At 36.9% G+C, this 21,302-nt stretch overlaps 1 protein-coding gene across 3 annotated transcripts; it reads right to left on the minus strand.

Moving 5' to 3' along the window:
* On the minus strand, window positions 1–16,491 carry LOC131781455 (NK1 transcription factor-related protein 1). 3 transcript variants are annotated; one of them, XM_059098113.2, is made up of 3 exons: window positions 16,040–16,491; window positions 2,940–3,205; window positions 1–2,436 (listed from the first exon to the last, which is right to left on the minus strand). In XM_059098113.2, exons 1-3 carry the CDS (start codon window positions 16,105–16,107, stop codon window positions 1,925–1,927), a joined length of 846 nt encoding a protein of 281 aa, XP_058954096.2. In that variant the 5' UTR covers window positions 16,108–16,491; the 3' UTR covers window positions 1–1,924. The 3 variants fall into 3 exon arrangements, with proteins under 3 accessions (XP_058954096.2, XP_066017234.1, XP_058954103.2); XM_066161137.1 differs by lacking the exon at window positions 16,040–16,491 and adding an exon at window positions 8,338–8,439; XM_059098120.2 differs by lacking the exon at window positions 16,040–16,491 and adding an exon at window positions 7,778–7,916.
* Between the last annotated feature and the right edge of the window lie 4,811 nt (window positions 16,492–21,302).

Raw genomic sequence — 21,302 nt, forward strand, 5'->3', positions numbered from 1 at the left:
TTCAGATTTGCAATTTATTGTAAAGTATCATGATCGGTGTTCAAAGAACAATGCTTGAGGATTCATTTACGAAGTAACAATGGAAGCATAGATTCATGACCCAACAAAGAACTTTTTTCTAGTCCATGTGCTTTCAAATCAAACACTTCTGGAACAAGCAGACTCGAAAGATTTTCAATTTACTGTAGCCAAAGTAGATCATTCATGTCACGCTTAGATTCTATCCCAAAGCTCTAGCTGCCTAGCTCTCGACCGAATGGTTGGAAATCTGTTTGAAAGTGAATCTTATTAGTTTCGGCTAGATATGAGAGGAAAAGGAAAGGACAGATGATGTTTGTATAATTTTAACGTAACTCATCTCTGTCAGTGTCAAAAGCCTATTTTTAGCTTAGCAGCTTTATCATGTTCAGTTTTAAAGTTCACACTAAATGGTTGAACTAAATGGTCCAGTTTCCTTTTTCTTTTGATTCAACCGACAAAGCTTTGACAATACGGCGATTAAACTAGGAAAGGAACTTGAAGAGGATCTTTATTAGACATGGGGACTAAAGTGAATAGATACGAAGTATTCGCGCCTTGAAAACAAGATTTGTCAACACCCTTTGCCTGAAATTATTTTGAAAATATCGAAATGAAGTTACGTTTGAATGTCAAGGTTTTTCTTTGAAAGTGATTGATAACTTGCGTAATTTTCCACCAGGTGAACTTTGAAGGAGACCTTGTATAATGAAGGCTTTTCCGCTCTAAATCTTTTTCAAACAAAGCCGACATCGGGAAGTGGTCGTAAATTCAATATTTGCTGAGAATTACAAATCTTTTGTACGAAGAAAATAAGTAATGTCGTGGTGAGTTTGATCATTTTGTCGCTCTAACACAGTGTGGTCAAATTGGGTCGTAATGGATCAACAAAGGAGGCGGTTCATTGTAGCATTCAAAGCAAAATTTTTTGCCAATTAGCAAAACAAATTTTCACAGAAGGACTGAACACTTTGTTTGAGCCAAAGATGATTCTGTGGTAGATATATCTTATTTTTAGCTACTGCTTTACAAACAAAAATTTGAAGTCCTCGGCGATTTCCCTTCGACTATGACGACCGACGCTGCCGTACTGAAATCAGTTCATGAAATGTGAAAACAGCTGTCTGCAGAAAACTTTTTCCAATCCAGTTTTATTCACGGAATGTTCTCAGTTTCCAACATAACTGGCCAAAAGGGCTATTTACTAAGCTTCTCCTTCATAACAATTAAAGAAAAAGGTACATTTTAAGTTAAACATTCTTTTGGTTTGTAACTTAATTTCTCAACTTGCTTGGAAACATTCATTGCAATTTCGTTTGTAAATGATACTTCAAGAGGTCGATTATTTTACATTCGCTTTTGTACAGTATTTACAGTTCAGAAATTTGACTTACGATAATATTTTAACAGCTCCCTCTGTTCCTAGTTTCCGCCTCGAACAATCGGCATTGATTTAATCAAGAAAAATTCAGACTTAAACATGAAAACTTGAACGCATGCGACTGCTTCGAAATAAAACAAAATTTTCGAATATCCTTGGAATTCATATATATAAATACTATGATTAGATAAAAAAAAACCCACTTTAATTTATAGAGAGCTTTGGAGCAGACTGCAAATGGATAAGAAATTGGTTTGGTACTCGGCACAATGGCTTTGCAGTTTATAATTCCACAGTCCAAGTTAATTTCTTTCCTTCCTCGCGGAAGAGTGCCACGAGCATAGTTGAACGATCATGTCACACATCATACCGATTTCAAACAACGATAAAATCTGATTTCCTTTGAAGCAGATTTCGTGAATTGTTTTTTTTTTTTTTTTTTTTTTTCAAGTTTCAGTGGTAGAAGTGTGTCACATCTTTGATGCAGTTCAGTAGTTCTTATTGATTCGGTCAGCTTTGCTTTTTCTACATGTGTCCATAGGTCGGATGCGGTCTGATAATGCACGGAAGAGCATGAGCTGTGCTCGGTTGATAGTGTGGATAGTGGTGCATTTGCGTAGGGCACTGTGATGTACACAGAATTCCGGTTCCGTAGCCAGCCAAAGATGGTGCGTGGGGCAAAGTCGTAGGCCGTGGTGGAGCAGTAACATCAACTCCAGGATTTTGCTTCTTCCATTTTGTGCGTCGGTTTTGAAACCAAATTTTCACTTGTGTCTCCGTTAGGCTTAGGGAGAGAGCCAAGTTCAGTCTTTCACAAACAGACAGGTATCTAGTACTCTTAAACTTGTTTTCTAGAGCAACGAGTTGTTCGTACGTGAAAGCAGTTCGTGCTCGTCGTGGTTTTCCTTCCTTTGATCTGTCGGAGCCGCTTCGCTTTCTCTTTGATTTGGACCCCGATGTCGACTTGCATTCTTCGTTCTCTTGATGATTAGATGAATCGTGTTCGTTCTTGTCCTTTTCCATACATTTGTCAGATTCTGTGGATTTAAAGTTTTATTTCTAATGAGCGACGAGTAATCGTCTGCAATTTAGATAACATATTGCATAGAATTGGTTAACTGATCTTTCCAGAGGAAATAATCGAGCAAGATCAATGTAGCCTGCTTATTTAGGTGAGGAGAATTATAAACATTAAGTGAAAGAAAGCGACAGTGAAACCAGACATACTTCACCATAACGTTTTATACCGAATTGATTGCTTCTGTGGCAGACCTTTTAAGCTAAATGGTTGTTAATGTGAACCCAGTGGTCAGAAGAGAGAATAAATGAAACGATGCCGGCTATTATTTGAATGACCAACATTTCCTCTTAATCGCTTTTAGGCGTGTTGCACGGCGAGAAAAATAAATCAAAACCTCCGCAGTTAAGATAAAAAATATTTTATAGCTGCAACTCAATAATTTTATTCAAATAAATAGAACGAGATAAGGAGAAGTATTGCTCAAAAGAGTGGATCGCTTTATGACAATCGATCTCTTACCGCTTGAGGTTTGTGAACGCTTAAATCTGGTCGCCGCCATCCATGGATGCCATGATGAATTATTTCTTGATTCTCCTCTACTAGGGCTTTCGCTGTCTGAATCACTCTCACTTGGCCTTCGCCTTGGAGCATTAAACTTGTGCGGGTCCAAAATATCTTTCACTGTAAAAGATGTCACTGCATGTCTTGTCTCTGGAGCAGATTCGTCCTCTGGACCAGAAATATCGTGTGCATCCTCTCCGTCACTACTCAGGCTCCCTCTGCTCCTGTTATCAATGAGAGAATTGATAGAAAACCGATCACTTCCTTGCATCCTGAATTCCGAAAAGCACTGCGCTTGTTTAACGCACGGCGGCGACTTGTTTTGCGCCGTTCGCTTCTGAACGCGGACCGTGTTACGAAACCTTTGGTAACGCTATTGGGGGTGGATTAAATTCGGTGTCTGTACTATAGTGATGTGCCGCGGTACAATAGAAGTCACCGTCGGTCGACGAGGTTGTTTTGATTGCTGTGTGCACGCATAATTGTCATCCAAATTAATTGAATGATTTGACAACCTCAAGTGGCGATGAGTTGTGATAGCGATTAGCACCTAATGCTCACTTAAGGGAAAAATCTACTTCAGGGTAATTGTTCTGGTGAAACATGAAACCAAACTTTAGAGGGGGAAAGGGAGTTTGTCGAAAAAATCATCTCAAGAAACCAAATGCAAAACTTCTTAGTCTAGAGCTTAAGGAGGGGTCGGTTGAACAAAGGCACACATTTTGAGAAAGAGAACCACTCATTGGTTCGTGTTCATTGACTGACGCACTGAGCAAGACTGCTGTGATCTTGCCGACAAAATGACTCGCTAAAGAAACATTCAGATTTCCGTACTTGCAAATTGACGAATGGCGAATCCATAATCGTCTGTCGCAAGGAAACGAGTAATCTCGCCCATCTTTTAACATATGAACGGATTCTCCTAATGAAAAGTGAATTTTCGAAACGCCTTATCTTCCCTGAAGGGAAAGTTATGAGCATGTGAGTGCCCAAATATTTTGCCTTGTTTACAGTTAGAAACAGAATGAACGGAGAGGCGTATGGATTTGTTTTGGTCTTATTTGTGTTATATTTTACCTGCTGCTACTTAAAGATAAACTTCGCTGTTGCTTGGCTTTTAAAAAAAGAACTTGTATTACCAAAAAAAAACACAGCATCATAATTACAGTTCAATCAGCAAAAGCTTTATCAATCTCTCAAATGTCTTATAACCAATTTGTTTTGTTAATTTTATTCTGTGGAACACTTATAAGAGAAAAATTCAAAGCATGGGGCTTATTGAAGCAATGTTTAAAATAAAAATCGCCATGGGTCCAAGTTAGAGGTAAAGAGACGCCTCTTCAAGTCTTAAATGTCAAAATGACTACCATTTTAGATTCTTTCCCAAAGCGAAGAGCCGCTGTTTATGTTGTGCGTTCCCAATGTAATTAGTAGGTATCCAAATCTTATCAGCGAAAAGTTCTCTGAAATAATCATCAGGGCCTGCCATTTGCCGAACGCGCTTTCTCCTGTGATAAGGCGGTAAATGTTTTTACCGAGTTAACAACAATGCTAATAACCAGGCCAATTAAGAACAATCTGCAAACCTCAGAGGAGATACTATCTAAAAAATTTCTTTCCTTGTGTGGCGCTCGCTCTAACAGTGGTGTTGGTTTTAGATGTGTGACGTTAATGAGGTTGCCTGTGTCGGTACTTGTGATTTAAACCGCACAAGAGCTCAATAGCCTCTTAAACAATGAAGTATTATACAATTCAAATATTATGAATCAATTGTATAAATACCGCCATTGTGGTTTCGGAGAGGGCAACTTTAAGAGTTTCGGAAATCTGGAAGCGCGGTTGACGGGAAGGCGGCAAGAATTGCTGCTTTGGAGTTATTGTTTCGCTCAACAAATTATCTTTATTTTAAATAATTACTAAGGGAGACATGGAACTTTTCTGATCCATGAAGTTTCCGCTATCTCTTTTTTTTGTTAACATTTCTACGTTGTTGGTCTTCCATGTGGCAGAAGCGCGGTTCAGTAGTTTGCATTGTTATCCTCAAAGGAAGCGTTTGTAAAGAAGTTATTATTCGAAAACAAGTACAGGAAATTAAATCATTAAAATGAAAGGCTATGGAGCAGAAACGCTACCTTAGCCCGAAGCAAAAACACTCACCGCAGAGCGAAACCTCGTAATGAAGAATAAACTTAAATGCGGGGTCTGAAACTTGTGATATACAGCACGTGTCTATGGAGACATGAAAACCGAAAACTAGGGACTAGAAACCGAAGAAAAATGCAAATAAACACAAGACTATTTGTTCAAGTTGCAACCACGACAAAAAACCTTCGCAGTTCATCAAATATTGTCTGCTTTTATGAATTCAAAATTGGCGAGCCCAAACAACGCCAGCTGGAGGTTGAAATAAGTAAATAAACTCGTGTGAAGTAAGAAAACAATGCAATCGGTGGTAAATGTCCACTCGCCAGGGAATACTGAAGGAAAATACGGATGTTATTGACTCGAGCTCATGAGACACAAGAGAACGTGCGAAATTTCATGATCAGTTCCCACGACAGTTTTGCATTCGTTCTTTATTGGTTGGAAAACTTAGAAAACAAACATGAATGAAATATACTCAAAACATTAATTACCCTTTTACTTAAATGTAAACAAATACGCTAAACAAGAAAGGTTTCTTTACATCGAGAATATTTATAATTGTTAAGTAATACTAGTATAGCTTTAATTAAGTTGTGTGTGTGTTTTTAGTTTTAATTGTTCGTGTACACATGTTTTGCTTTATCGTTTGCAGATGGAGACAGGATTCCTTACGCACTGCTTCTGAGCTTAAGAGAAGTACTTTAAATGCAATAGTATCTTTTATACGCTTATTAATCGATCTTCGTTGATATAAAGTTCTCAGATATGTGCACAATTTCAAGGTCATTAAAACTGTTTAAGATTCTACTTCGACCTCAACACGAAACCGACAACCTAAATAGGAAATCCACTGATTACTGAAAGCGACATGCAAAAACACTTCTAGAAAATGCTGAGACATGATAATCAAAATACTGTTATGGGGAGAGTGAGGGAAATTAAAAAAAAATACTTATATATATAAAACAAAAATGATCACACGGTAAAGACATGACTAAGACTTGATTTTATCGGATTAAAATGTGATAAATTATGCGGAATTTTAAACACTACGAAATATTAATTCAGCCTTGACCATTTAAATCATTCTAAGGCCAAAGAAAACCGTATTTCCTCAGGTTTTGAAGGCAATAATACTGAGCATAATTTATTTGGTTTTAAGTGGGAAGACCGAACAAAATCAAAAGACCAAGAAAAGCAATCAAGAGGAAATAATGAAAATATAATCTCTTGAAGAAACATATAAATTTTTTTACTTATAGTGTTTTGCCGGGTTTTTAAAAAGGCCATTAACGGTCCAGGTTAAATGTCATATTTGAATGGGTCTAACCTTTAGTTTTACGTAACATTAAGCTAATACCACACAAAATGTTCGCCCCCACATGCGCTTTTAAACAAGATAAAAAAATTAAATCTAAATTTAACGCTCAATCGTTACGGAATGGCACTGAACCCATGTCCATCGTGAACAACTGCATGATCCCAACTTGTATTTTTTCTAAGCGAATATCACAATTTTAGCCCAACGGTCGGTCTGTTTAGCTCTGTTACTCCAAAGATCTCATTAGTAATTAGTAATTTTTTTCTCTGTAATTATTTTTCTCTATTCTCCTCTCTTGCCTGCTTGATATTGTATTGATATTATAGGGAGAAATTCTTTATTGGTCACCCTTGGGAGTGAAAGGATTAAATTTCATGCCCTAGACTGAGGCTGTACAGTCACAAGTCCTGATCAGTTTACCAAGTCAAGGAAGAAAGGCGAGTTGCTATATGAAAACGTTCCTTTGATCTCCTTGTATTCTGAAATTTGAGGAAATTACTGGAAACGAAATTGAAAACACAGTACGACCAAATTAAGGCATGTCCGCTCTCAGCTGCTCAGCTAATTCGGCGAAACAGTGAAGCAAAAAATTTCCCTCCCAAATTCCTTCATTTTGTTGGGGTTTTTAAGATCAGTGCATATACATTAAATATCATCCTTGTCATTATTGTGTGTTTTTCATCTTCCATTTTATTAAGACACACTGAAGTGTACCCAAGCGTGTTACTGGTTCCGAACTTAGCCTCAACCAAAAACAAAAATGGACAAAGTGGAAAGAAAAGGGCTTTGTGACATCTATGTAGCCCTGCTTGAGCTATAATGTAACTCTGCGTTCCTATCAACTCGAAAGTTTCCTTTCCAGCTCACTAAGCTTTCGCAAGGCTGTTGGCAAAATTTGGAACGAGGAGCGAGTCTTATCTTAAGTTGCGTGTGTTTCTGACATAACAAACATTTTACTTTATCTCAATAATTAAATATTAATCAAGGAAAAGGTTTAAGGTGTGCTTTTAATGAGAGAAGTAGCAGTTAAGCTTTATGCTCGTCTTGTTGCTTATTCAAGAGCTAAAAATGAAGATTGCTACATCAAGAATAATATTTTCACGGTGGCAATAAGTGACAGCAGTTTCAAGGGGTTACCTTTAAGGTAGAGAGTTACTACTGCAAACAGATTTCTATCGGTCAACTCAATACCGTAAGAAATTAACCTGTTAAAGTTGCCGAACATCATGATTGCGATGAGGGGAATTAAATAAATATAATTGCCTCTAATCATTTTTCGTTCTAAGAGGGGAGCAGTTAAATAAAAGAAGACCTCAAAAAATGTAATTACCTGAGTGCCACCAAGGTTTCTTCTGGGTTATGATTCTCCATCACACCTTACTGATCCGTGAGTTTTCAACTTTCACGTTTGTTACGAGTGAAAAGACCTCGTCGTATATCTAAGCCCTTAGTGAGTTATGATAAACTCCCACAAAGCTGGCCCTCGTATTATATACTATTATACGTATTGTTACTTTTCAATCAAATATCCTCTGTCCCACTCGGATGTAATTCCTATTTCCTAGTTTTGTTTTTAAAGCTTTTTGAAAGGACTGCCGGCAAGTGATGGTTAATATATACCAGTTGATAACATAGTTATTAAACTCGCTCTCGGAGTGGTGAATCGGCACGAGGCTTATTACATTGTCAATAACAGACAAAAAAGCTTTTCATAATCACATCCTTGTTTTCACAAATGTTCCCTTAAAAGAAAGTACAATTATTCAATGGAAGTACATCTTAGCTGCGTTATTTTGAATTCCGGTACCTTTAATTTCGTTTATCACATAGTTTGCTTCCTTTAAATGTTTTATGCAAACTCAAAAGCTATTGATATTGGTCGTTGTTTACCTTTCAGATATTGAATACGCCATTGTGGTTCTATAACACCTTCTCAAAACACAGTCATGTTAAAGTCATAATCATACCCTCATAAATGAAGTTCTCGTTTTTTGTGTTCTGCGCGAAATAATGATTCATTACCTCTCTTGATTAACTCATTTCTAAGTTAAGATTCTAACAAAAGTGAACCCCACCAATCGGAAATTTTCTCAACATTTGCCTGACAGCTCTTGAAAGCTTCTTTTTTTTTTTTTTTAAGAAAATGGAAACTTAATTATAAATTCCCTTCAAGTTAAATTCATTAAATTTTGACGAGAAAAGTAATAGATCTAATAAAGCTGTGATGTTAGTATATGGGTTGTTCTCATTGTCAAAAGTTATTATTTGAGGAATGATCGCTTATTGATAAAGAGACATCTTCCAATGTGCCACTTTCCGTGTAGATTTCGCCTTGTTTTGTTTATCACAATGAATCGTGACTGGAATTAGATAATGGAAAACTCCGTTAAGTTGCTAAAAGCTTTTTCCATCTGCCATTAAAACCAAGTTCAATTTGTTTATAAATTTTAGAATATAGCGGTTTTGGTTTTTCCATATAAAGCCGAATGCGGTATTCTCTAACAATATGATTTTAAATGGAGTAGTGTCTTTCTGATTCTTTTTCAAAGATGCATCGAAAATCTTATTTTAGAACGTTTTGCAATTCATGTTCCGTTATCAAGTTACAACAAAAATCTGTGAAAGTGACATTGACAACAGATTTTTGAAGGATAATGATAGAATTGTGTTTGTACTTCGCAGTGTTGGCTTCTCTGCCAATACATATTTTAAAGTGGGTGAAATCTTACACGATCTCCTTCTTCGTAGACATTCCGTAATTTTGGATTCACTCTTTACACTTCTACCTTACTTATCGCCTCGTGCTGTGAATTGAACGATTAATAAATCAATTAAAACTAAACGCATGGAAAAAACTTCACTCGAGTGAATTTTGTTTTTTATTGAAGAGTTGCAGCTGTTATTGAGGAACTCGAAGTCGATCAAACACAGGTAAAAATTGTAAAATTGTATATAAAATTGTGTATGGTCAACTTAACAGTTCCTAACTCCTTCCATTAATAGTATTTTTTCGCTTTTAGGCACCTTAACATCTTTTGTAAAAGATAACAGAAAATTTACTTAAAGTGAAAATAATATAAATTAAATCAGCAAACATATTTTATTAAATGAGATAAATTTATATTTTTTTAGCCGTAGTGCATTAGTAAAATTAATATCTTTTATCCCCGGCATTTTAGCAGAGCATATATATGCCTTTTATCCTATCCTTTTATGTTCTAAAAACATGAATATGGGCCCTTTTCCGCAAAATGCGTGTTGTTCTCAATACCTTAAGAATGCGAGATTTACATTTCTGTCGCTTATTAAATAATACTCTCTTTTTTCCTAATCAAGATGAAGCCGATTTAAACGTCAGCAACAATATTACTATTTGCTCGGATCAAATAGAACAAACAGTTCTAACTTATCAAAAGCCCTACTTCTTTACTTGAATTTGTGGCCAATTAAAACTGAAATTTAATCTTTGGCTATTTTAGCTTAGAATTGTTGTGAAAATTTTATTTGGGTGAAAATACAAGGTTCAGGTTTAATAAACTTCAAAGTGGATCATTCCTAGGGCAGGCTTTAAGTTTATTAATTTCACGATTACATTTTATTCTCGTTATCTATTATAATAAGAAAAAACGTTCTCTTGATCCGCCAATTTTTATTAAATTTGTTCGTTGAAATAAATCAAGTCAAAATTGAAATAAGCTTCGAAGTTTCTATGTGGAAAGAAGGCGAACTTCTTACCCAGTGAATTTAATCACTGTTCAAATACAGTTTTCGGCGGATGACTCATCTCTGAACAATACCCGGTTTTCTTCTTAGCAGTCTAAGCGGGTGCTTAAGTCGACAGCCATTATTATTATCTTTCATTTGCTCACTTAGTAAGGCAACAATTGCGCTACTAAACTGTCAACCGAAGCGATCGGATTAGTTGAGCGTGCGAACTTGGTCACTTCAAGGTGAATGTGTCATTACGTGCCCATTGTCGCAATTCTTTTGTTTGGAGCTCAAGCTCGATTCATGCGGTCTCCAAGTGAGCGAAAAACGAGTTGATATTATTTAAGGCCTCTGAAGTCACGAAACCAGAATTTGGAAATAAAAGACCGTATATGTCTCTTCACCATTTCTTGAAATTCCGTTTAAAAAAAATCGATTTCTTGTAGTCTGTGACTGTTGTTTTTCGCAAATCATATTACATAGTGTTCTACTATAAATTTTACCGTCGTTTCTGAATTTTTTTTTAATGTGACGTAAATAAAAAAAATTTATATATACGTACTTTTAAACTAACGGAGAGTATGTATATGAATTGGCGAATTTAAAAAGAAATTATCAAGTTGATTTTCAACGAAGAATTAAGTGGATTAAGAGATTATTACTTTCCTTGCTGGTTTTTTAAATTCCTGCCCTTGTGGGCATGTTTTAATTTCCGGAATTAGGGTCGTAATGGACTACAGAGCATTTTCAGAACGAAGAACTTAAGGTAGCCTTTGGGTCGGGCTAACGACAACAGTTTTATTATGATTGAGTACTACGTTAGACGTCTGAAACGACTCGCGTCTGTTGCTTGAGGGTTTTATAAATCAAAAGTTTCAAGTAGCCATGAAACTTCGCTTTAAAGTTGTTAAATTCCTCTTTTTATCACAATATTGCTGTATTCTTGCAAGATTTAGGTTAAATATTCTGGTAGGTGTTACACTACGGCTCGTTACGACTAGCTGTAGCTAACTACGAACAGTGTTTATCTTATTTTGTATTTCAAACTTGTAATTGAATTTATGACTGGTAATTTGGTTTTTACTAAAATTTACAGGTTAAGTATTTGAGTAAATGCATCGGAAAATCCGTCAATTTATATCTGAACCTTTTTCTTAAAATATCCAAGTTAGCTTTTGACAACGAATGATTGTCAGTCTAATTTTTAGCTCAAAGCTTGGTTGGTTATTTCAAAATCATTTGAGAACCGTTTATGATTTTTAAGCAAGATGCATTACAAATTTATCTAACTTAGATAATTAGTCGAAGTAACCGCAAATTGACAGACTTAAGGGAAAATTTACTGTACGTTTATATACAAGGAAATGATAGAGGATCGGCCGAGCGCACCGTTGTGGAGTTTACCAGCTGACTTCTCGAAGTAAGCCAGGTCCTTAATCTCGGGTGATTTAATACCACAGACGTAGACAGCACAGACGAAAGTGATCTTCGGTAATATTCATTTTGTACTTTCAGCTGTTAGACTGCACAACGGAGGGCGGAAATATTGCCTTGTCAAGTTACAGTTGATAAGCGACTGACCAAGTGATTTCGTTAACACATGTTTTCTTAGAGATGTGCTCCGCTGTAGCTGATCGTGTGAGAAAAACTCGGATACTTTGTTTGGGATATAGGAAGTTGAAAGCTGTTACCATCATCACGGAAATCCTAACAACAATCCGAAAACAATCGAACTTGGCTGCAGGGTCTTTTAGCCATTTCATGGGCTAGTAAAAAATAAATTTTGGAATTTCAGAACTTTGCATTTCTCCTTTGAAATGGTAGTCTCTTTGGAGCTGCTGCGATGGCGCAAGTTGTCTGCTCAATAATTCTGACATTGCCCGACTTCAAGGTTCAAAATTGTTCAAACAAATCTGATTAACTAAGCAAACCTTATCATGTGAAAGTAGCGGGATATTTCAAAGCATTAAAAAGTAAACATTGGACATGGTTGCGCTGGCAAATAAATCAACAGCATCTCTTCTCAACGCTTATTTAATGTGTCCGCAAACATTCTAGTTACATGATGATATTGTATGTATACCGGTAATGAAATATAAATTAAAATGGTGAGGCTTTCATTTCTCAATATTGGACAAGCTCCCACTACTGTTCAGCTAATCATTTACGCTTGCCAATCGGAGTCAAATTTATTGGGATTAACGTCAGTTATCCTTCAGGTTTAGAAAAGCTTATGGGTTAAAATCTCAACTACACTTTGAAAAATCGAAAATTGTATTGCTTACCGGCAAAATGTGCATCAGAACTTAGGAAATTTGACCAATCTGTGGTAAAATAGAATAAGAAAGGGTATTTTTCCTCGAGGCTTTAAGGCGAATTGAAACTAATTTCGCGAGAATTATTATTTTTTCCTCTTTTTACTCTTTCGGTGTGGCCAAATTGTCTCGTCTTAAATTATTCAATTGACAACACTGACATTGAACATTGAAGTTTTCTGAATACCTATCTCAATTACAAAAGAAAATTTCAATTTACTTATCGGTCGATTTAATTTATTGCAAGGAGACCGGAACTCTACCAGGTTAATGGTGAATTGGGCATAAAAAAGAATCCCTAAATAGCCTTGTTCAGATAAAGTTATTAGATTTATTTTCGTTGTCTTTATTTAAGCTTGCTTATAAAGAAAGCTCTTTTTATGTAAAAGCCACGAATCTCCTGCAGGTTTTTGGCTGGTAGAGGATATTAAAGGTGGTGATTTCCGAGGTTATATTTTAAATGCTTTTGTTCTGTAAAGATGATTAACTCGCGATAAACCAAACTTTAAGTCCCCGCTGAGATTTCTTTGAAGTTTGGGTCAATATTTTTCGCTAGTAAAACATGTGCTTTTAAAAATTCTCTTGTAAAATAAAAACAGATGAATGAAGATATTCGCTATCATGTACCCAACTCCCTTTTCTCTTTCACACGCTCTTAAAAACGCCCAGAAAATTAAGAAAATGCTTTTCCTATTTACGAAGCGAACTAGACAATTTTTTAAGTCAAAGGAGGTGCTTATGCTTTTAGCAGTGCACAACAAAAGCGGGAAGCTGAAGGGACAACTGACAACTTCAGCCGACATGGAGTCCAAAGCGACAAATGATATACAAAAGAACTGAGAAAGAAAAACATAAAAACACAATTCCATTTATGCGCCGGAAGCCTAGAGAAATATGTCGTTATCGAGATAAATTATCACCGATCATTTTAACTCGGCTATTGTCGAAATCAAGCTTGATAAGAAACATCAGCTGCGGTGCTTTCGGTAGAAACCGTGTGTTATCGATTTTTATCTACGCATTGCCCCATCTTATAAGCTCTCTATCTTTCAGTTTTTTCTGTTCGGTTCCGAAAGAGTCTTTGATTAATGGAAGCATTGATTATTCAAAGATGAGTCTTCTTTTCATCCAATTGAAATAGTTAACGAAGGAAAAAAGAGTTTTATAAATACTCGCAGAGAGCGATTTTAAAATCGCATATTTGTCCCCATTCATGGCTGATAAAGATAATTTAGAGCTTCAGTGAAAAGAATTAAGATTGTTTTGTCAAAAAAATGGCGCCGATGGACACGGTCACAGCTATCTTATTTCGCACTTAATTGCACAGAAAGAGGCAATATTAAATTTTTATACCCGAGGCTAAAATTAAATGATTTATTACCCATTATCGGTTTCTACAAAGACAGGGACAGAGAGTACTTATACTGTTCGCGCAGAGCCATCAATAAGAGCTGAAGCTGCTGAAAAAATTAAAATTGAGTTTAGCGTTACAAAAGACGTCTGAAGTGATAAGTGCATCATCAGATCACAAGATTTCCGGTTGAGAATAAGCTTTTAAGTTTTCAGAAAAGACGTCCGTTCATCCTCCTAGACTAGACAGAAGATTTGAAAGAGCCACTAAATGGATTGGCGTCTGCATCAGAGATCACTCGGACAATTTATGAACAGCGAACGAATTTCCATTTCGATGTCACGAATCTCATACTTTTGTGACGTTTGCAATCCCCAACGCAAGTCTTTTTTGTCCAATATCAGTTTATAAATCAAATATTGGCTTATCCCACATGGCAGATAGCCACGGTATTGTTATCATAGCCGGTCCAATAAAGATATATTGCTTCCCTGAACAATAATGGAAGGTGAGTGTCTTAAGTGCAGATTTATAACACATTTATCTCTAATAATGCAGTCTGCAAGCTGCTTGAAGTGTACTGCCACTGGACTTTCAGAGGGCTGCAAGAAAGATATGAGAAGTTTGTGGCATGGCTTAGTTGTGAATCAACCTTTCACTCCAAGGAGAGAGCAAACAGGATTTCCTCATCACAATAAAGATACAATTTTAAGCAGAAAGTTCAGATGAGAAGAAAAAATGAATATAAACTGGTGCATGGACAACGTCTGATTGACAACTTATCTTCAGAATTAAATCTATGAGAAAAGTATGGAAGATGTCGAGGAGGCAATATTGATGTTTACAACTCAGCAGAGGACATTGAACGGTTAATGGAGATGATAGCCTGGTAATGACCGTGTAATTTCGCTGGAAAAGCAGCCGACATCGTCAAAGCATGAATCCACAAGCACAGCTTGTTGTCAAATTTTCTATTTCCCTCCCATCGTTATTAATTGTTGACTGATCAGTTCCTCGTTTTAAGCTCAGAAAAAGGCATAGATACATTGACTCTTCCGTAGGTTACATTTTATGGAACGTTTTGCTTATTGTTTGCCCAAACCGATATTAATACCTGATCGTCTTTAGATCATGCAGTATGTAATACCATCTGAAACCACGACTGAAGTATTTTATCTTATTGTCGGGTAGAAACTACATGTCGTTAAGGATATTTATTTTAAAAAATACCGGTGTGCGAGTTCTCCTCAAACTCCCCAATAGCGATAATGATCGCAATGAAAGTGAAGTTTAGGTAAATAAGGCCCCTTATTGCACGGCTATTAAATCCGGCACATCTAAAGGAAAAAGCCATTTATTGTCATACAATCAAAGATTGATGCTTTTGTCGGCAAAATATAGGGTCATCACTACTTTAAAGGCTATTATGTCTTTCGTCAAATCAATTGCTCGTGCTTAAAGATCAATTTCAGTAGAACCGCCAAAGAAAGACCGATGTAAAGTAGGAAATATAATCACCGTCACAGTGCTGAAACGGTTAATAAGAGACCCAAATTACAATCAATCAGCGAGAATTAGGCCGAGCCGAAAAAGCAGAGTATTTCAGTTTGTTACGGGGAATTTGCACCAATTTATGAAGCTCTGGTTGAAATTTGTTTTGTGACTTGTGAACGCAGAGTGATCATCCATCACGAACAGTCTGAAGATTTTTGAAATTTTGAAATTATTTTCCTTTCCTCCCGTGTACTGGTATTTCTTTTGGTGTTGGACCCAAAAATCTGATGGGAAGAAAATCCATCCATCGGAAATAGCCCTTCGATCAGCAGAATCATGTGTCTTGGCCCAACAACATGGCAAAATGACCTCAGCCACGTCTCGAATCTAATTTTCCTGAGGGAGCCTACGGCTTTAAAATCTATTTTGAGGCGTTTTCCTATAGTAAACGACTAGAAATCAGTAGAAAATTGATTACGATTGAAAATAGACTTTTTGACAAGAACATAATGTTACAAGCTCAAAGTACTGTTCGTTAGCCTTCCTCCTTCGAGAAAGGCTTCGATCTACAGGTAGACAAAAATTCCTCTGAGAAATCCCTTAAAATGAATTGTTGTTCTGGCACATGTTCACAACAGATTGACTATTTCTGAACAAATCGCAGAACTATTATTTCGAACATAGAACTTGAAATTTCACCGAGAATTAATAGGACTCTACTCACCTTTGGCCAGAGAAGAAATTCGTTTTCTTAAACTTGCTTCCTTTCGGCTGCTTCGGATGTAAAGCCATTGTATCAATCTATTCTGCTTCTCATCTCATCAAAGGGCAAAACGGGCTGAGGCAGAGATCGTGCTTCAAATGTAAAAACCAAACTTAAATCGCCCGCATTGATAGAAAGAGAAAGTCTCTCAACTGTGTGCTACAACAGAAAGGAATGAATTATGTTACTTATTAGGAATGAGAATTTGTATGTTGAAATGTGGCTGTTGACCTGTGAACCAAGTACACACGACGTCAAGTTTTAAGTTTCGAGATGTGATAATGTCCTTGAGCGACTTTTTCTAAATTGCGCGTTTAACTGACTTGACACGAAGAGACAGAATAGAACATTGAGTTGGTATTACTCATCATAGAATTGAGAAGTGCTTTTATACAGAGATTCACAATTTTCCTATTCCCCTGTAAACTAATTCCCGTTGATCTATTAGTTTTTTTTACGCTAGTTTTCGTCAATGCTTTCCTTCATATTTACTTTGGTCATTTTGTGGTTTAGTAATAATTAGACAAGTTGAGCCCCTATTTGAACTAGGATGGGAGGCCATCTCTCTCAGATGTGCGTGGGAGAGCTGATGTCAGAGTTTGAAACAGAAACTAAACACGAGCCATAGTCATATCCGAAAAATTTGTCGATGCCAATACTATTTATCGATACAGTCTACGTGGCTCCCGGCTAAATCTGTTCATTCCAAGACCGAGCATTAAAGCCCTTAAAAGGAAGTTTCGGCACAGTACTCTTGAAACAGTCTGTCAAACGAGACTGGTTTTAAAGGGTGTTTTTTTCACTCCCACCTACATTTTTGTTCTTATACGATAAGAATAAAAATATTTTCGTAGTCTGACATATATATATATATATGCTTTATTAGGATCCTCGTGTAATTATATATTATCTTATATATTTTATGCTTCATTTTTACCTATTTTTCTTACTAAATTTTTTTTGTTTTTTCGTCGAGTGTTTTATACATGAGCCTCGTTGTTCAGAAGGTTCAGCGACCATTTCCCACGTTATGGACAATAAATAAATTATTAATATTATTCCAAGCAGGCCATTAATTTAAACAATTTTTATATATAAAAAAATTGAATAAGATTTATTCTAAGATATTATAAATGGATTTTTCACAAATTAACTATTTAAGTAACGATAATTATAGTGCTATTTTATTGATCGTAGTTGTATTGCATCCATGGTTCCTCGGGAGAGTACTTCTTGGTGATGATAGATACGTAAGTAAATAAAGTTTACACTCATTCATCCCGTCCAGTCAAGAAAAATGCCCCGGAAACAATGAGTATCGTTATGGACGGAACTTCTCTAAACCTTAAGATGTATTCCTCTCTGAACAGAATGAAACGTCGGATCGTTTGATCAATTTTGACAGGTCATTTGGATTCCAACATAAGCATGGAAACCTAGATAAACTTTTAAACTAAGTCAGTTATATTTCAAAAGTTTCCACTGACGATTTGGGATCCCCTTCCTCCAAGATGGCAACTTAGTCTGAATTTTTCCCCTGTTTCCTGGATAAAAACAACTTCGTTGAGAGTAAATCACTTTCGATCGTTGTACTTATCATAACAGTACCGAATATATTTAACGCTTAAGACAATGAGTAAAGTAATCAATTATGCGATTAGCTACTAATTACTTCCCATGAGAAGATTTCTAAAGTTGAATAGGTCAATGTCTTTTCCAGTTTTATTACTGGCCTGAAAAACCATAAGAGCTACCTCAGCAAGCCTCTATTTAGGCCACCTTATGATGTTGCCATGTGAAATAATAAGAGTGTATGAGTTTTTTTACTTTTTCTTATTGCCTTTGGAACAAAATCAGTTGAAACTGACAGATATAAGAAAAGATGACCTCCAGATGGGATGGTTTTAATATTAATGGAATATTTTATTATTTTATCGATCAGAGTAGAATTAATGAAACCACGAAAAGATGATCATAGCAAAACTAACAAAACCATGTAAAGATGAACTGACCAAAGAATTGGCAAATTTAAATGACTGGAAGTGGTTTACATAGAAAAAACCGACTCCGACTCTACTGTATCACCACACTTGACACACTGAAAACTCATCTTTTCTAAAAAAAGAACTCTTAGACGGAAGTGTAATTGCTAATCCGATTTTCTGCTTAATCCCCACTAGGAAATAATGATAATAATTGCATAATCGTTTATTTCTTTTCCATGCAACTTGAAGACTGAAAACGCGAAATTCTTATGCCAAAGTCGCACTTAAAAGTGTATATGTGAATAGTCATATGAGTCACGATTAGAGTAAGTTTGTAGGTTGAAAGAGTGTATGTAACTTTGGTGATTTGGAGTCAAGGCAAAATTGTATCTTGAGAGGTTCAAAGACAAGTCTCTACACCAAATAAAAGGGTAAATTTGCTTACATGAAAGGATGGAGATTCTATAACCAGCTGAACGATAAATTCATGAGATTCACCTGTTAAACTAATTGACCATGTAATTCTTTGAACAGACGACACGATGGTAAGAAAGAAAGTAAAAAGGAATGCCGCCTTGTAATAGCAATTAATGATATCTCGTAATTATTTCCCTCTGTTTCTTTTTTTTTTTTTTACACTGATTATTTGACTGTTCAAAGGTGCCATTCTTTTTCCTTTTCTATCCGTCTTATGGATCACATAAACTTTGGGAAGATCATTTCTCTGTCCTCAGGTATGAAAAGAAAGAAAGGCGTCCCCTTTTGGCCATGGGTGTGATAATTCTCCTTCATCGAAGCTTACCATACAATTGATAGCAGACCTAACTCTTTTGTGAAGACATGTTACAATGGAAATATGATTGAGCTTTAACCATCGAAAATACCATTGGCAGTTCAGCCCGCTCAGTATGCACCGGTTAATTCGAAGCTTGAACATCCCCACGGGTAACCCGCAGGCATTTGGTCGTCCATGCCCGGGGAAACCTTGCCTGGCTGGGGTGGGGAATTTGACTCAGAAGTGTCTAGTCTTTTCAGCGGAATACACGTGTTGTATCTTTTGATATGAAGGTGTTTAAAGGTAAAGAGTTCACTTTCGCAAGCGAATGGCTTGGCAGAAAATGTCTCCATGTTTGAGTTTTAAAACTTGGTCAATGTTCAGAAAGTCACGATCGCTGATTTTTCCTTTCACAAGAAAATTGACTGACAAATTGAGCACTTGGGTAGGGCATGTCTGGCAAAAAATAAGATGGTTGTTGAATCCTCTTGTTCCTAAATGCCAACGCTCACTCGAGATGGCTGATCTGCCTGAGGTGAGCCCTCGGGGGATCCTCCCTCATCCGGCCCTGATCGCCAACAATATGCAGTGCAGTAATTGGACGTAATTGGACACTCCCCTTGGGGCTTTTCAGGACCAATTTCACAATTTTCTTTCTATTGGGTGAGATCGGACGTCAGCTTATATAAGGCGCCTCTGGCTGCCGCTATCAGTCCATTTTGATCTCACCCACCCACCCACCCGACCCTTACACGTCCCCTACTCTTTTCGATAAGTGCGTGGGTTCTTTAACGTCCCCTGCTTAACACTGAAGATGCAGGAGACGGGGCCTACGGTTTTTCGTCCTTATCCGAGAAGAATAGGATGTCTAACCATTTGCAGATGTAATTACAAAGGCAGCACATTCTCCTCAGTTATTTTAAGACCCTGAGTGTTGGTCCGGTCTGGGGCTCGAACCCTCGACCTCCCGGCAGACTGGCGCCCTACCAACTGAGCTAACCAGGCTGGCCCATCTTTGGTAATCCCTCGAGGGATCCTCCCTCACAGCTGATTGCCAACGCTCACTCAAGATAGCTGGTCCACTGGTGGTGAACCCTCGAAGGATCCGCCTCATGTCTGGTTGCCAACGCCCACTCTCTTTTGAAGATTTGTTTCCCGTTCAAGAGGCTAGATAGTGAAATTGATTATTCTCCTTGGGATTTAAGCCGTAAAAAATCGTACCCCGTTTGGCGAAGCATATCTCATCAAGCTTTACAACAGAGTGCCTCTAGGATGGTGCTGGTGGAGAGGGGAGGGGATCGTATAACGAATTGAAATTCTTTAAGTTCTCTTACTTTTCTATTCAAAATCTATTCAATAAAGGTTGATTGAAATGAGGATAGAGGACATCTCCAAAACTAAATAAACAATGGTAGCCCAGGCTAACGATGAGATGAGGTTCTGAATCATTTCTTTTTTGGGTGTGTATTGCTTGCCGAAATGCAGTAAGAGCGCACCAGCAAGGTCTCTAATACGACGTGAAGCTAAAATGGCATAAACTTGGCCTTCTTCTCAATCAGTAGATCATCGACCACGGATAACAAAACTTCACGTCAATATTTCATTTATTTCTCACATGGAGTGTAGTCATTTCTGTACGGAGCGAAGTAATTTTTTTTTGCGGAGCGATCTAGTTTTTGGTTGGAGCGAACTGACTCGGACCAATCTAACCATGGAGCGAAGGGTGGAGTGGGAATTGCAATGAAGATTCCCATGGAGTACTTTCTAAATTAATCCAGTCGATTTTATTCTGCTTTATAAGAAGACCTAAAACCAGTCGACCTTATCGCCCGATGAAGACCACCAGTATGCAGTCGAAACGTCGCGATTCACATCATAAGTGACCACATCGTGAGACAAACGATAATACTTTGTAATTATTGTACTTTACCACGATGAACAAGCAAAACCTTTTTTTACGAAATCTACTGGAAATAGTCATTCAAACTAGAATAAGATAATAGTCATTCAAATTATACGACCTGAAGATAACATCTGCATTTGCCCATATGTAAGAAGGTGTAGTGGCAGAACTGTGAAACAGTTAAAGTTCATTTTCGTTAGCAACTAAACCGCCAGCATGTGGTCGCTTTCTTCGAAACTACGAAACTGATTTCAAATGTTTCCTCTTGCATTCTAGTTCATAACAAAGACAAAATTTGTGAGACTAAAAGTGCCGATGTTTTGACAACAACACTTGACTGTTCCAGAAATTGGCATGAGCCTAGCTAAAAATTCGTCAACACCACCTTGTCCTTGATGAGCGTAACCGACTGAATTTCTTTCTTCGGTTGACAAACAGCTCTCTTGCGCTGCCAATAAAATTTCATTAGCCTTGTTAGTTTACTTAAAGTGATGCAACTTAATTAGTCCTGTCGATCCAAGCCCTATATCACCTGTTTAAGTTCATTTTGTTCTTTATTCT

This window comes from Pocillopora verrucosa, chromosome 1, assembly GCF_036669915.1.
Source record: "Pocillopora verrucosa isolate sample1 chromosome 1, ASM3666991v2, whole genome shotgun sequence".
Classification (NCBI taxonomy): Eukaryota; Metazoa; Cnidaria; class Anthozoa; order Scleractinia; family Pocilloporidae; genus Pocillopora; species Pocillopora verrucosa.